General features: G+C 45.8%; 1 protein-coding gene across 2 annotated transcripts in view; it reads left to right on the top strand.

Annotated features, from left to right (window-relative positions):
- Positions 1-1,667: 1,667 nt before the first annotated feature.
- The window catches only part of XPR1 (xenotropic and polytropic retrovirus receptor 1), a 109,791-nt gene continuing 97,056 nt past the window's right edge, over positions 1,668-14,402 (top strand). For both annotated transcript variants that reach the window (XM_039730321.1, XM_039730322.1), the window contains exons 1-2: positions 1,668-1,774; positions 8,815-8,866. In XM_039730321.1, the coding sequence (XP_039586255.1) occupies positions 1,706-1,774; positions 8,815-8,866 (121 nt within the window). In that variant the 5' untranslated portion in view covers positions 1,668-1,705. The remainder of the gene's footprint in view (positions 1,775-8,814; positions 8,867-14,402) is intronic.

Genomic DNA, 14,402 nt, shown 5'->3' on the forward strand with positions numbered 1-14,402 from the left:
GCCCCGGGGCGACAACAATGCCAAGGTGAGGCACTGACAGGCCGGTGACCTGCGAAATGTGAAGTCAAGCTGTGCTTGCTGTGAAGTGTCGCAGCAAGGGCACCAAAGCTCTGCTCGTTAAAGGGTTCGCCGCAAACATAATTAAGAGATGGTATCAGCGAGAGCCAGGCGAATCTCAGCCCTCGCAAATCACGGATGCCCGGGGATCCTGGGACAGGACCCCCGTAAATCTCAGCTGCAAACGAGCCCTGCGGGGATCAGGGGGAGGGAGGGATGCTCCAGCTGCTGCTGCTGCCCAGGGGATGGCATCGGCCCTGAGAGGGTGGGAAAAAGCTGGAAACTGTCACACCAAAGGTTGGGGGGCTTCAAGGAAACCAAAATTATCCCAAATTCCAAAAGCAAGGAAGTGGGGAGGGGCAGGTGACTGAGAATTCCTTGGGATTACCAAGGGTTGCAGCTCCAGTTTGGTCCCTCGGGCCATGATCCAGTGGGTACCAAATTCCCAGCCCCAGGGGTGTCTGTTCAGGGCAGGCACGGCCCTGTGCTGATGAGTTTGCTCCAAGAGCTGCCCTGGACTCCCTGCTCCCCCTGTCCCAGCCTGGGGGCAGGACAACAGCAAAGGCTGTGGAGATCACGCAGCTTTTGGAAAATTTTCCTGTTCCCCTCCCACCCCTTTTCTTTTCCCCTCTTATCTTTTTTTCCCTTTCTCCTGGTCTTTTGTGGCCTGTCAGACCAGCTTCCCTCCTGCCTCAATCCTGCACTTTCTCCTACTCTTTCCCCTGTCTGTTCTCTGTCTTTCCTCTCCTTGATTTCTCCTCATCCTGCCACTTCTTTTCCCCCATGCCCACCACTCTCCCTGCTACACTTCTCCCCTTCCCACTCCCTTCCCATTTCACCCCATCTCCACCCCACTCCCTTTCCATCACATCCCTTCCACAGCCTATGACATGCAAATCTCGTCCCATTCTACTCTTTTCCCGTTCCCATTCCCTTCCCATCCCATCCCTTTCCCATTTCCTCCCTAGCTTATCTTACCCTCATCTCACCCCCATCCCATTCCCATCTCACCCCTATTCCCATTTATCTCTCACCCCTATTCCCATCCTATTCCCATTCTCATTTCCATTTGCTTTCCCATTCCCATCCCATTCCCTTTCCTATCCCCATTCCCATTCCTGTTCCCATCCCATCCCACCATACCTCATCCCCAACCCACCCCCATCTCACCCCTATCCCCATTTATCTCTCACCCCGATACCCATCCTATTCCCATTCTCATTTCCCTTTGCTTTCCCATTCCCATCCCATTCCCTTTCCTATCCCCATTCCCATTCCTGTTCCCATCCCATCCCACCATACCTCATCCCCAACCCACCCCCATCTCACCCCTATTCCCATCCTATTCCGATTCTCATTTCCATTTGCTTTCCCATTCCCATCCCATTCCCATTCCCCTTTCCCATCCCGTTCCCGTTCCCGTCCCATCTCTCCCATCCCAGCCCGCATTCCCGGGGCTGTCCCGCCCATCCCGGGGGTCGCGGGCGCCGCTCCCGCGCCCCGAACCCGCTCCAGCCGCGGCGCCCCCTGGCGGCGAGCGCGGTAACGGCGCCTCCCCGCGGGGCGGTCCCGGGGCGGTCCCGGGGCGGTCCCGGTGCGGTCCCGGTGCGGTCCCGGCGCGCCCCGGCCCGCCGGCGGCGGCGGCAGGATGAAGTTCGCCGAGCACCTCGCGGCGCACATCACCCCCGAGTGGCGGAAGCAGTACATCCAGTATGAGGTACGGCCCCGGGCAGGGCTGCGGGCACCGGGCCCCCGCGCCTGCCGGTGCCCGCCGTGCCGCGGTGCTGAAGGAGCGGCAGCGCGGGGAGGCTGCGGCTGCGGCGCCGGGCTCCCCTCGGCTGGCCGGCTCCGTAATTAGTGAATTAATCACCGCCCTGCCGGCGGACGGAGGTCGGGGCACACGCTCGGCACCGCTCAGCCCCGGTTCCCGGTGACTTTGAGAGCTCCCGGCCTCCCAAGGGCGATCCCGCCGGGCTGGGCAGCTCCCGGCGCCCGCCCTGCCCTGCCGGGGCCACCGGCACCGCTGTGGGCTCCGCCGAGCCCCCCAAAACAGGGCTCCGAACCTACATAACTCCCCCGAGCTCCCCAAAACAGGGCTCCCGACCCCTGTCAGCTCCCCCGAGCCCCCCAAAACAGGGCTCTGAACCCCCATAACTCCCCCAAGCCCCCCAAAGCAGGGCTCCCGACCCCTGTCAGCTCCCCCGAGCCCCCCAAAACAGGGCTCTGAACCCCCATAACTCCCCCAAGCCCCCCAAAGCAGGGCTCCAGACCCCTGCCAACTCCCCTAAGCCCCCCAAAACAGGGCTCTGAACCCCCATAACTCCCCCAAGCCCCCCAAAGCAGGGCTCCAGACCCCTGTCAGCTCCCGTTTTATGATGGTTTTTAAGTAAGGCTCTGCAGCTCGCGGTTTCACACTCCAGTCGGGGCGTTTGTGAGCACTGTTTGCAGCAAGTTCTGCTGCATTAATCGTGAATTATCTGCAGAACACGGCTTTTTTTGGGCTTTATCACGCCAGCCTTGCTAAATCAACGCTGATTGCTTCGTTTCAGATTTATCACACCGATTCTGGGCTTGGTTGGAACTGGACAGGGCTGGGGGTGGTTATTTGTAGTAAAACCATTTCCTATGTCAGTGTCAGCAGTAAAAGTGGCAGGTGCCAGCGATGTCTTTTCCACAAGTAATAATTAAATCTTGACAACGGAAAGCTGATTATAGGACAGCCGTGATCAGCAAAACTTCTTGACTGATTGACTCAGTTAAAACCACGCAACATTTGTTATTGTTTGAGGGCCTGTATTTTCTCCCTGAAACTATAATAGCAATTTATTTATGCTGTCCATGTTAATCTGCCTGCATTTGCAAGGAAAACCACATTTATCTTAGCTTGCTTTGTTGTAATGTTGAGCTTGAGAAGTTTATATCTACCCTTTTCACTCTTCCTTTGTTTTCCTTTACCTGACTGCAGAGGAAGGGATGTTTAAATAAAAGCTGCAGTTGGATTTGGCTTTACAACAATATTGTGATCTCCTTGAATGATGTGGAGAGCTAGATGGCCAAATGATGCCATCAGTCTTGGAGGAGGAGGAAAACCATTGTCTTGATAAAAGAGAGGGCCAGCTTAGTTCTGCATCGTGCCTCTAATGGGTTATCCCTGTGAGAGTTGTCTTCTGCTCCTGAAACAAGAAAACTTGGATATGTTCCTAAGAGCAGCTTTGGAGGTGTGTTGGAGGGGGAACTAAAAGGGTGAAAGATCTGGCTGCATGCTGAGCAAGCAGCTGTGGGGAGAGGGGAAGGAGACCCAGTGAACTACGACACCTCGATTAATGTGTGAAGAGCTCTGCTGCTCCTCGGCCACTGTTTTCATTATGGGAGGTTAATTTTCAGCTGTTTTAACTAGGGCACTATTATTATGTCATTCTCCCTTCCTCCAGCCCACTTTGAAATTTAGATTTCGGTAAAACCAACTTCCTTCAAGTTGTTACTCTTTCTAATCACAAGTAATCTCCTCCTTGGATAGACAGCTTAATGTGGAGTGAAGGAAAACCCAAACCTCACCTTCCCTTTCGGTAACAACTTTCAAACTCTTTGTTTGCCTTGTTGCAGCTGGCTGGGTGTGAGTCAGCCTCCTGCTCATGCATATTACAGTGATGGAATAGCCTGGCATTTATTATTCAGTAACTGGTGGTCGAGTGGGTGCAGTGCACAAAAGCCCAGCACTACCTCCATTTACTTGTTGATTGTACCTGAGGCAAAAAGCACCCAGCCCTCCTTTGTCCAGAAAAATTCCCAGGTGTCGATTAGAAATCTGAGGTTAAACTTTGCCTGCGTTACTTGTGTGCAGTGCTGCTTATAGAAGGTGTCACAGTAACATTTGAAAGCATTATTTGTGTATTAAATAGTGTTATATTGTTTCTTCACTTCACAGTTTGTCTTTTTCTTCTTAATTAATTCAGGAACCACCCTCTCAGAGTGAGAGATGTTCTTGGGCAGGTTTTTAACTCTGAAAAGATTCTTCCTGTTTCCAGGATGTCACGTTCAAGATCACGGAATTCTGGAATGGTTTGGGTTGGAAGGGACCTTAAAGATCATCCTGTTCCATCCCCTGCCATGGGCAGGGACACCTTCCACTATCCCAGGTTGCTCCAAGCCCCATCCATCCTGGCCTTGGACACTGCCAGGGATCCAGGGGCAACCACAGCTACTCTGGGCACCCTGTGCCAGGGCCTGCCCACCCTCAGGGAAGATTTTTTGCCTAATATCTGATCTAACCCTGCTCTTTTTCATTTTGAAGCTGTTGCCCATGAGAGGACTAAAAGATGATGCAGAAATTGCTTTTTCTAAGTCGTTCTGTATCATAAAACTTGCATGCACTCATCTTAATTTTCTCCTCTGGTGTTTGTAGTTATTTCCACTGGAGAGCAGGTGATTCCTGGAGTGGGGCAGGACCCAGGTAACCTGTGAGATCCTTCGATGGGATTTGGAGTGAGCTTTGCCTGTCAGACCAGGTGTAATCTGTTTGGGATAGCCTCAGAAAGGGGAGTGGGATTGTTGTGTTTTCAATACCTAAAAATGTAGTTTTACTTTCAGGTGATCTTTAACAATCTTTGAGAGTGCTCAGAACTTCTTACCATGCTCCATCCACATGCTCTTTCCCTCCAAAAATAATCAGTTTAAGTATTCTAAGTGTGCTTGTGGGAAGCATGGAAGTTGCCTGGGCTTAGGGCTGGTAGTCAGGGTGAGAGAAAAAAACATTCATTTTCTTTAAACAGGTAAGAGTAAGATATAGTTTGATAAGTGTGATTTAGATTCTTATTTTCTTTCAGCAAAAGCTCTGCAGTGACCATTACTTTACATCTAAGCTTTTTGAGAAAGCGCGCTAGGCTTACAGAAAAAAGGGAAAATGGCAGTGAATGCTCTTCTGCTTCATTCAGCTTTTCCTAAAGACATTTACCATGACTGAGCAAACATGAACGTGGAGATTTAAGCCATGATGGACTTGATTTGGCTTTCTATTCCAAATTTCCATTCTAAAGATCGCATGAAATGATGTGGATGTGCCTCACCCTGGCAGCAGCAGTGAAAGGCTTTTGCTCACCTTGTTTTAGGGGCTCTGGCAGTGCATTTTCTTCTGTAGAGTGAGTCACATTTTCCTAGCTTGTTAAACTGCAGCTGTGATATGCACTGCTTCAGTGTTCATTTTGCCTTAAAAGTTCTGGGCCACTCATTTACCCCTCAGTTCCTTTGGAAAAATATAAAAATGGAAAGAATGGAAAACAAGAAAAACATGAAGACAAACACAATCCCAACTTTTTGTGTCAGATGACTGAATTGTCATTTCTGCATAGCACTGAACAAATTCAGGTAACTTGCATGAATTTCAGCTGATGCTCTTTTTTTTTGGCTGGGTGTGTGTTCTGCTGCATATAATGCTCATTTTTGATGCAGGGAAATATTGGGGCTGTTAGTCCTCTGTTTATCCACAAACCCTCCTGGGTTCCTTTGCTTTCATGTCCCTCTCTGGATTTCTTTCAGGAGGAGAGCATTGCTCAGACTTCTAAATGTAAATGTGGATCTGCACATCCAGCTGATGGAACTGTACAACTCACTTGTACAGTTGCCAGATGGCTGTTTGGTTGCAGTTAATCTGGCCTGAATTTGTTTCTCTGCAGTAAACTGATGGTATTTTTGTAGAAAAAGCACATAATACCTTTGACATCCCAACAACTGTGGAGGGAGGAGGAGCAGAACAGTTATTACAGGTGCAGAGTTCATGGGAGAGGTGGGTAAAGGTGTGAGCAGGTGACCTCCCTTCCCTTTTTTCAAGGTTTGAAGTCCTTAAAACCCCAGGTTTTAAGTCCTTCTGCTGTTGCAGAAGAGAAACAGGTTGCTAAGTTTCGAGCATCATTTCTCCCAGACACCACCTGCAGCAGGAAGTGGGTGTGGGGAGAGGATAGCCGAGGTTGCCTGCTTGCCTTCAGTGTCTCTTGCAGAAACAGCCTTTCAGTTTTTGGGAGCTGGCCAATTCTGCTCGTCAAACCCAGCTTCATGATAGGCAGTTCACACCCAGGCTTGCCACCTCCTGACACAAATCTGTTGTGCTATTTCACTATTTGTCCTTCGGGCTGCTAGCAGAGGAGCTTAGAAGAGCTTAAGTGGTTTGAAAGACTCCTTTAAAACAGTGGAATTTTTTTTGAGTGTTTTAAGGTTTTTGTCCTTGTTTTTGTTCACTGTTAAAGTCTGATAGTTGCGTTTTCATTTTCTTTTTTGCCTTTTTTTTTTTTCTCATATGTATTTACACAAGTTTACTGATGGTGCAAGGTCTGGCGCAGTCTAAAGCAGGGAAATAACCCATTTTGTTTAGTTTGAGGGCAGAAAGAGTAATTGTTAAGTGTTTCACATTGACAGTGATGGATAACTTTTGTAAACGATCGGTTCTAAAATTCTGTAATCTAGAGGACTAAATAGTTTAGGTGTGAAGGAGCACTGAGTCTTTCACTTTGAGGTTATTGGTTTACTTTTATAGGTCAGGAAAGCAGTAACAAAATCTGCTGCCCTGCAGCTGCCAGATTGTGCTATGTCAGTCTGCATGGGGAGAGGACTGACACCTTCAGCTTTCAAGATTGTTTAGTGCAGGACTGTCAATGTTGTCCTTTTTAATTTTTTTTTTTTTTTTTTTAAATGACTGATAAAACTAGAGATAGGAATTACACTGGGTTTACCTCTGGGTGGGTTAAGAGATGAGTTGTTACTACAGTGACTTTCAATGTGTTGTCTCTTCTGGTTTGTTTATCCTGTGTCACATGTTGGTTGTGGTTCATGGAAAAAGTTACAGGTAGGTGAGGATGACGACTGGGATGGAAAAGGAGGAAGATTTTTTGACTACTTGGTGTGCAGAGACAGATCATGTGCTGCTGCCCAGTGAGTCATGGAGAAAAGGACTGAAGTGGCCAGTGCTCCTGAGGGGTTTCAGAGAAGCACCAAGAGCAGAGGAGAGCTGTGCTGCTGGCATGAGGATCATCCAGCAGTTGCTCACTTGGGAAAACAATTATGCAAGTGACCTTTGCTGAGACCTGTGTGGACTCAGGAGCCAGACCTTTGAGAGATGCCAGAGCTGCCGGTGCAGGCAGCCACCTTGGGTATCTTGTGATAAACAGACTTGTCCTTTAGACCTTGTATTTACCCAATGTGTTACAACAGCACTCTGCTCCCAGCTGCTGAGCTGATGGTTTTTACCTCCAGGGTGTTGAGGGATTTGTCATTTAACCTGGGAGGTTTTCTCCCGAGGCACTATGACACACAACTCTGCTTCTGTTATGTTTCAGGATTGTGGAAATATGGGATATGTTGAGAATCAGGCAGAATAGAAAGGAATTAAGAAGACCTGAATTACTTTATTTGTGTTAGATTTTTGTGGGTTCAAAAATGAGGGAATAAGGTCATTTTTTTGTGATGGCGGAGGAGGGTACTCACGTTCAGTATGGGCATTAAGATGTGAGGTCTATATAAGCAAATCACTGTGCAGTAGGAATAGGTCCTTCCCCGTGGCTTTTAGTTCCAAAATTATGGCTCAGGTTATTCATAAAGTCCTAGAATGTTTTGGGTTGGAAGGGACATTTAGGATCATCTTATTCCCACTCCCTGCCATGGTAGGGACACTTTCCACTAGACCAGGCTGTTCCAAGCTCTGTCCAAACTGGCCTTGGACACTTCCAGGGATGGGGCAGCCACAGCTTCTCTGGGCAACCTGTGCCAGGGCCTCTCCACCCTCACAGTAAAGATTTTTTCCCTATAATATTTTATTCTAACCTGCCCTCTGTCAGTTTGAATCCATTCCCTCTTGTCCTGTCATTCCTGGCCATTGTCCCAAGTCCTTCCCCAGTCTCTTGGAGCCCCTTTAGGCACAGGAAGGGGCTCTAAGGGCTCCCTGGAGCCTTCTCCAGCTGAACACCCCCAGCTCTCGACCCTATTTCCACAGCAGGGGTGCTGCACCCTCTGATCCTCACTGTGACCCTCCCCTGAGCTCCCCTCGTTCCCTCAGCCATTGATCAGAATTCAGTTTATGTGGATGTGAGTGAGCAAATCTTTAACCTGTGCCTGGAGTAATGCCAGCACCTCAACAACTGCCTGGGAAGAGGCTTCCAGAAAGGAGCTGCAAGGCAGCTCATGGTGCCTCCAGGACCTGAAACCTGATTACTTAATTAATTCTGGCTGGTGTTGATGTTGCTCTTCAGTTCCCACTTCTAGAGAAGGTCATCACCCTTGGTTCCCTAATCTCCTTCATCATGATGCCTTCAGCTTTTAGCATGTATGTGTATTTTTGTGATCCTATATAACAGTGATGAGAAATCCCTGAGGCTGCTTTTCCTCCATTTGCCTTGACAAACTCCTCTGTGTCACGCAACACTTCAGGTTTTGTTGTTATTTCTTCATTTTTTTCAATGTAAAGCCTTTAGCGTCCTACCAACTGGGAAACATTTTTCCTTAGGAAGATGTTGAAATGTACAGTTGGAATAAATTTTATAGATTATTAGGATAACAGGCTTTGGACAAAGCAGTCAGTAAACATGAACCTGTTTCACTTGTGAACAGAAATATGTGTGATAGCCTTGACATCACACACTATAGCTTTCTGTGCCAGCCTGCAGGATGAAAGGGCTTTAATTGCCTTTGTTTTCAAACAGGCATATCAAAACAGCGTAATTTTTTTTTCTCTTTTAATACTAACTGTGTTCCTTGTTCTCTGCCTCTCCCTTGCAGGCTCTGAAAGAGATGCTATATGCAGCTGTGGACCAGGCCCCTTCTATAGAAGGTAAGCAAATTGTAACCCACAGTTGTGTTTTTCTTGGCACTGGATGCTGGACACGTAGTCCTGCTACTTTTCTGTCCTTAGTCCTCCTAAATTGGTAAACTTAATATCCTGATGGGCAAATGCCTGGCCTTTCACAGCCTGCATGCTATATTTGATTGTTGGAACTCTTTGTCCTCTTTTGTTGGGACAATAAATGTCTTTGTATAGTTTGAGACAGCAACAGCTGGATTCCTCTTGCTTATAAGGTCATTCAGTGGTGGAAGTATTTCTTCATTGCTTGAGAATAGAGCTTTGTTTTGCTGTGAGAGCCTGCCACTCTGGGAGATAGCTGTGCTGGAGAGACACTGGTTCCTGGTTTGTTGCTGGTGATTTGAGCTGGAAGAGCCTCATCCTTTTGTTCTGTGTCCTCCCTGAATGCTGTGCTGCCTCTCCCATGTGGGCATGAGTATATCTTCTTCTTTGCATGTGTTTATTGCCTTCTGACTACTCTAGATTATTCTAGTAAGGTGTTTGGTTTTAAGCTCACTGAATTTTAAATGGTTTGTTTAATTAAGTGATGATCTCTGCAAAATTTCTTAATAGAGTCTTCTACTTTCTGTATCATCCTTTTGTTGTCTTTAAAGTACTGAAGCCTCTGTGTTGCTTCACTCCTTACTTTCTTGCCCTTCATGTGAATTTCTGACTGCTTTATAACCTCCTTACCTTTATTATTTCCATTTTTATTGCAGAGTTAATATTACTCATTTTTGAACATGGCTCTGGGCTTTTTGTATATTTATAGAGCAGGAGGGCAAGTGCTGCTCCTGGTGTAGTCAGTTGTCTAACATCAGTAATGCTGGTCACTCTAAATGTTAGGCCATTAATTATTTTCCTTTTGTTGATTAGAACTGGGAAATGGGGTGTGACGTAGTTAATATAATTTGATTTTTTAAAAAATTCAACTCAACTCCACCTGTTCTTTGATTAGAATTTTAAAACCACAGCTACAATAATTAATAGTTGAAGAGAGTGTGTGTGGGATGGGGCAGCCTGTCCTTAAACTCTCCAGAGGTGCATTCCAAGCTGAAAACTGTGGAAGCAATGCTCAGGCAGGTGTAATTTTTAAATTTTACCTGATACTTAGTAGCTCACTCAACTCATTGTGCTGATTTTGTTAAAAGAATCACACTTTCCTCTAAAGTACAGGTCCTGGAATAGGTTTCTAAAAGTTATGGTCCTAGGATCCAAAGTCTAAGGGCTATCTTTGGAAAACTCAACATACATTGGCAAAGAGGAAAGTCTTGCTTTATTATTTTAAAGTAGCAAAATTCTATAAAACCCACCCACAAACCTCTCTCCCCAACAGCATCAGACTAAGAGGAACTGAAGTTATCAGTGTAGGCCAAACTGACTATAATAACTTTTAAAGACAACTTACTAATGTTGATGAAAATCAACTTACTAATGTTATTGGGAGACTGGAGCAATTGCAAGACTCTTTTTTTTTTCTCTCTTTCTGTCCATTAGTTTATTATTGACAGTGTGAGCAAATGGTGTCTCTGCTAATGGAACTTTGTAGTCTGATGTTGGAATGTGACTTCCTGGGCTTGGCTAGGGTTATCTGGGATTTCAAGGTGGGCTTGAGTTGCTCATTTGTAAAGTGTTATAATTCAGCATTTTGATTTCTATATTTTCAGTGCTTGTGTTACAACGGTGCTCTGTAATGTGCTGTGATGTTTGTTTGGCAAAGCAAGAGGAGGTGAAGAATAAAATGATATTATATTAATGCTCTTTTAAACACTGCTAGAATTTTAACCTGTGCTTCTGCCTCCTTTGATGCTTTAAAAGCCTCCACAAAAGGAAAGCAATGGCTTAAGACAGTTTCCATCAGTAGAACAATGTTCTGTTGATTTTTTGAGGGGTTGGGTGTTTTCCTCCGTACTGTAGAGAATATAATCCAAACAGTTTTGAACCACTCCTATTTAAATCTGCCTGCCTGACCTGCCCTTAAGTGCAGAGCAGTTCCACTAATTCCTTCACCTTTTGTGCTGGAAATGAATCAACACCATTTTCCCATCCCTGTGGCTTAAATCCTTCTCTTTTTTAAGCCCTTCTGCTTTTGTTCATAGAAACTTTAGGCCAGCTTTAGTACTTGACTGCACACAAACCATGCCCAGAACCCTGCTCTAGTCCCTGTCACAGGAGATGGAGCAGGTTCCCTGCATTTTGGAGTTCTTGCATTTTGGGAGGGAATGGAGTAGCTGTTGTCAGGGCTGGCCGTTGGCCTGCCTGTTTCCAGTTTAATATGGATTTTGCAATGGATACTCCTGTGTTGTTTTGAGCTCAGCACAGAGACTACAGGGCTGTGCTATTGAAACCCAGCCTCCCAGTATGAGCCTAGTGTAATCTCGTTTTAGACTGGTCTAACTAAAATCCATTTGCTAATTGATCTCGTTGATCACACACACGCTGCAGAGCTCCAGAGCTGGCTTTGATTTACCTTGCATGAATTGTAAGCTAATCTTTGGATAATATATTGGATTGTGAAGACAAGGGAGTTTTGTACAGTAAAGCTGAGGCTGTTCCTGGTTCTTATTCTGCTTGGCTGGATGTGTGATCTGGCATTTGTGAATGGATTTCTTAGATTTCTGCTGCAGGCAGCTTACTATGTCAGTCTGTAAAATTTGTGTATAGACAGAAATGCTTCCTGTTGCTTAGTAGAATGCTGAAAGCACTTTGGAAATTCTTTAAAACAATGAAAAAAAATGCTACCCAGCCAAGGCATGTTGTAAATACTAGGCAAGGCAGGTAATAGGTGAGCCATCCATCATGAACAGCTTTCTTTGGGTTTGTATTTAGGCATTTTGTGGTTGTGGATGGGTAAACAAACCTAACTTCAGCATGACTCTTAAAGCTTTGCAAGGGATAGTTGCTTGAGCTACTTTAGTGGACAAAGTGCTGCTGCTGGGAAGAGGGTCTTGGCTCTAAATTGTGCCATTTACTCTGTGGTTATTTATTATGGTGACCCTTCTCTCTGTGCTACTTTGAATCACACCTATGTCTGTCTGCTTTTTTCTATTTTTGGATAATAAATGGACTGTGATTTTAAGAAAAAACCTTGTAGAGGTGGATAAGCAAAACCTATCAAGGCTGTATGGTAGGGAGAGGTTGTTTAAAGCTGTCCCCTGACACAATTGCAAGGTGCTGTGGCTCCCTGTGTTTCATGAGAGTTATTCCAGACTGTAGCATGTCTTTTCTGGCAATTCCTAGCTGTACACATAGATTTCTTTAATCTGTTCAAAGATACATTTTTTTCATCCATCTGTCTCCTTTGTAACGACAGTTTTTTTATGCCAGTGTTATTCCTCCAGATGCTCTTCATCTTTTTACAAGGCAATCCCCTGATGAAACCTGCACCATCCTTCCACCTGAGCAACATCTGTACTAAATTAGTGTTCAGTCTGTTAATTCAGTTCTGTGCACATCACTGGGAGAGGTATCAAATGATACTGGATTCCCAGCAGTATGATGAGCCTTGCTTGGCTTTCTGGAGAGTTCTTTGGAGTGTGTTTTCTTCGTTAGCTGTTTGTTGCCTTCTGCTCACTGTTACCAGAACAAGGGGGATGAGTGGATGCTGCTCCCAGGATGTCATTCCCAGCTCCCTGTGGCACAGCAGGAAGGCCTGAATGCAAGTGTGCCAAACCAGGCACCTATTTTTGACCCTAAGATACCTTTAGCAAGAATCTGTGATGATTTAGAGGCTAAACCTGAGCATAGCTCTGCTTTTCCTCTGCAGAATGTGCAGTACGGCAAAAGCATGAAATTCTGACATCACTGAGAGCATGCTGGTTTTTTAAGTTTTTTTTCTTTTTTTGTTGATTCCTTGTCCTCCCACTGCTTCCTGTTCCATTTGTCACCCAAGTAAAGCAGGTTAGTGGACCACTGTTGCTGGGAGTGCTCCTGATTATTCCACTTGGTGAGCAGCTGTGTCGGCATCTCCCCGAGCTCCTCACGGCACTGCTCTCCTCGGCTGCAGCGGCCACCAAAGTGCAGCTGTAAATTATTCATCCTCATTAGCTGCTCCAATGGACAGGGCCCACTCTAAATATTATTTCCTAGAATATTTGCCTTTCAGATATTTAAATTTATCCTTCCTTTAAAACTTGTGTAGACAAACATCGTTGCTGTAATATCAAATAGTACAAGAGCGTCCTGTTGTATCCTCCTGTTATGGAAATTACTTAATCCCAATCCTGAATTCCAGTGGCACCTTTCAAACAAGGATCACACTGGTTCTGTGGGGATGGAATGGTGTATCAGGGAAGGAGTGGGGAGTACGGGTGCTCTAGGGCAGAATTCAAACCCAAAAGTAAGAGGTGGTGCTAAAGCAACATCAGTTGGTAGGGGAAAAGCTTTGTGGTGACAGATATCCATCCTCTGCTGGTGCCTGTAATCTTTGTGGTTGCCTGTTTACTTGTGATGGATTAGGAAAGCAAGAGATGCAAGTCTGGGACATTGTGAGAGTGCCAGCACTGGCAGCATGTCCCATGTTATCCCACCCTTGTTTCTGCTTTCATTTGTAAAGCACTTGCCCTGTTAACTGACAGCTACAGATCTTTAGTTTGGATTTATTTCTGTTACTGAATAAACAAAAGAGTACTCTTTAGGGGCATAAATAATCTTGGTGAATAAGTAGGGTGTAGGACATCACATTCTTTTTCTTTCCAGAGGAAGTTATGAGCCTGACAGTTTTTGTTATATGCAGACATGCTTTGTAGGGTTGATCAAAGGCTTATGATTTGTCTGTATATATGCAGATGCCTTCTTTTTATTTCAAAATAAACATTTATTTCCAATTGCACAAGCTCACTTTGTAGCGGCTTGAGGTTTTGTTTACATGGGAATGCTTAAGGCTTAAAAGAGTCTTCAACAGAAGTGCTGCACATCAGAAGCAGTCACAAAGAGATTAATGCTTTGTCTTTATTTCAGCATGTTGTCACACACCCATGAGGACATGGGGGTTGGTGTCCTACACTCCAGATGCAGGTCCTTGATTCTCTCTAGGCTGTAATTCAGCCTCTGCATTTATAATTAGTATGTAAACTAACAAAAAAAATATAATCCCATGACAATCTTCTTCTCAGTTGGAGACCTGATGCCAGGTAGTGGATTAGCTGTAAAAAATAGGTTATTGGGCTTGTGGAAAACGTTAGCTCCCAGAGTGTGCAAGCGGTGGACAGGAGGAGAGCTTGGCAGCGTACCAGCATTTAGAGGAGGAGATGATGTCTGGTTTCTCTTCCCTTGGAGCAATAAAATTTGAAAGGTAAACAGTGCATATGGTTGGAGTAGGGTCCAGAGAGAACAGCTGGATGCTCACTGAAATATTTGGAGCACAGATGCCTGTGTGAAAACGTGGAGTACCGTGTGTTCATGTAAAAGTCATTTTGCTGTCAGGAGTGGTTCAGTGCTCACAGCAAGTCAGCACAGAGACTGCTTTGTACCCAGCCCTGCCACTTTCTGTCCTTCAGAGCAGCCCACGCTGCTGGTGCAGTGACTT

This window comes from Passer montanus, unplaced genomic scaffold (assembly GCF_014805655.1).
Source record: "Passer montanus isolate IOZ18808 unplaced genomic scaffold, ASM1480565v1 scaffold71, whole genome shotgun sequence".
Classification (NCBI taxonomy): domain Eukaryota; kingdom Metazoa; phylum Chordata; class Aves; order Passeriformes; family Passeridae; genus Passer; species Passer montanus.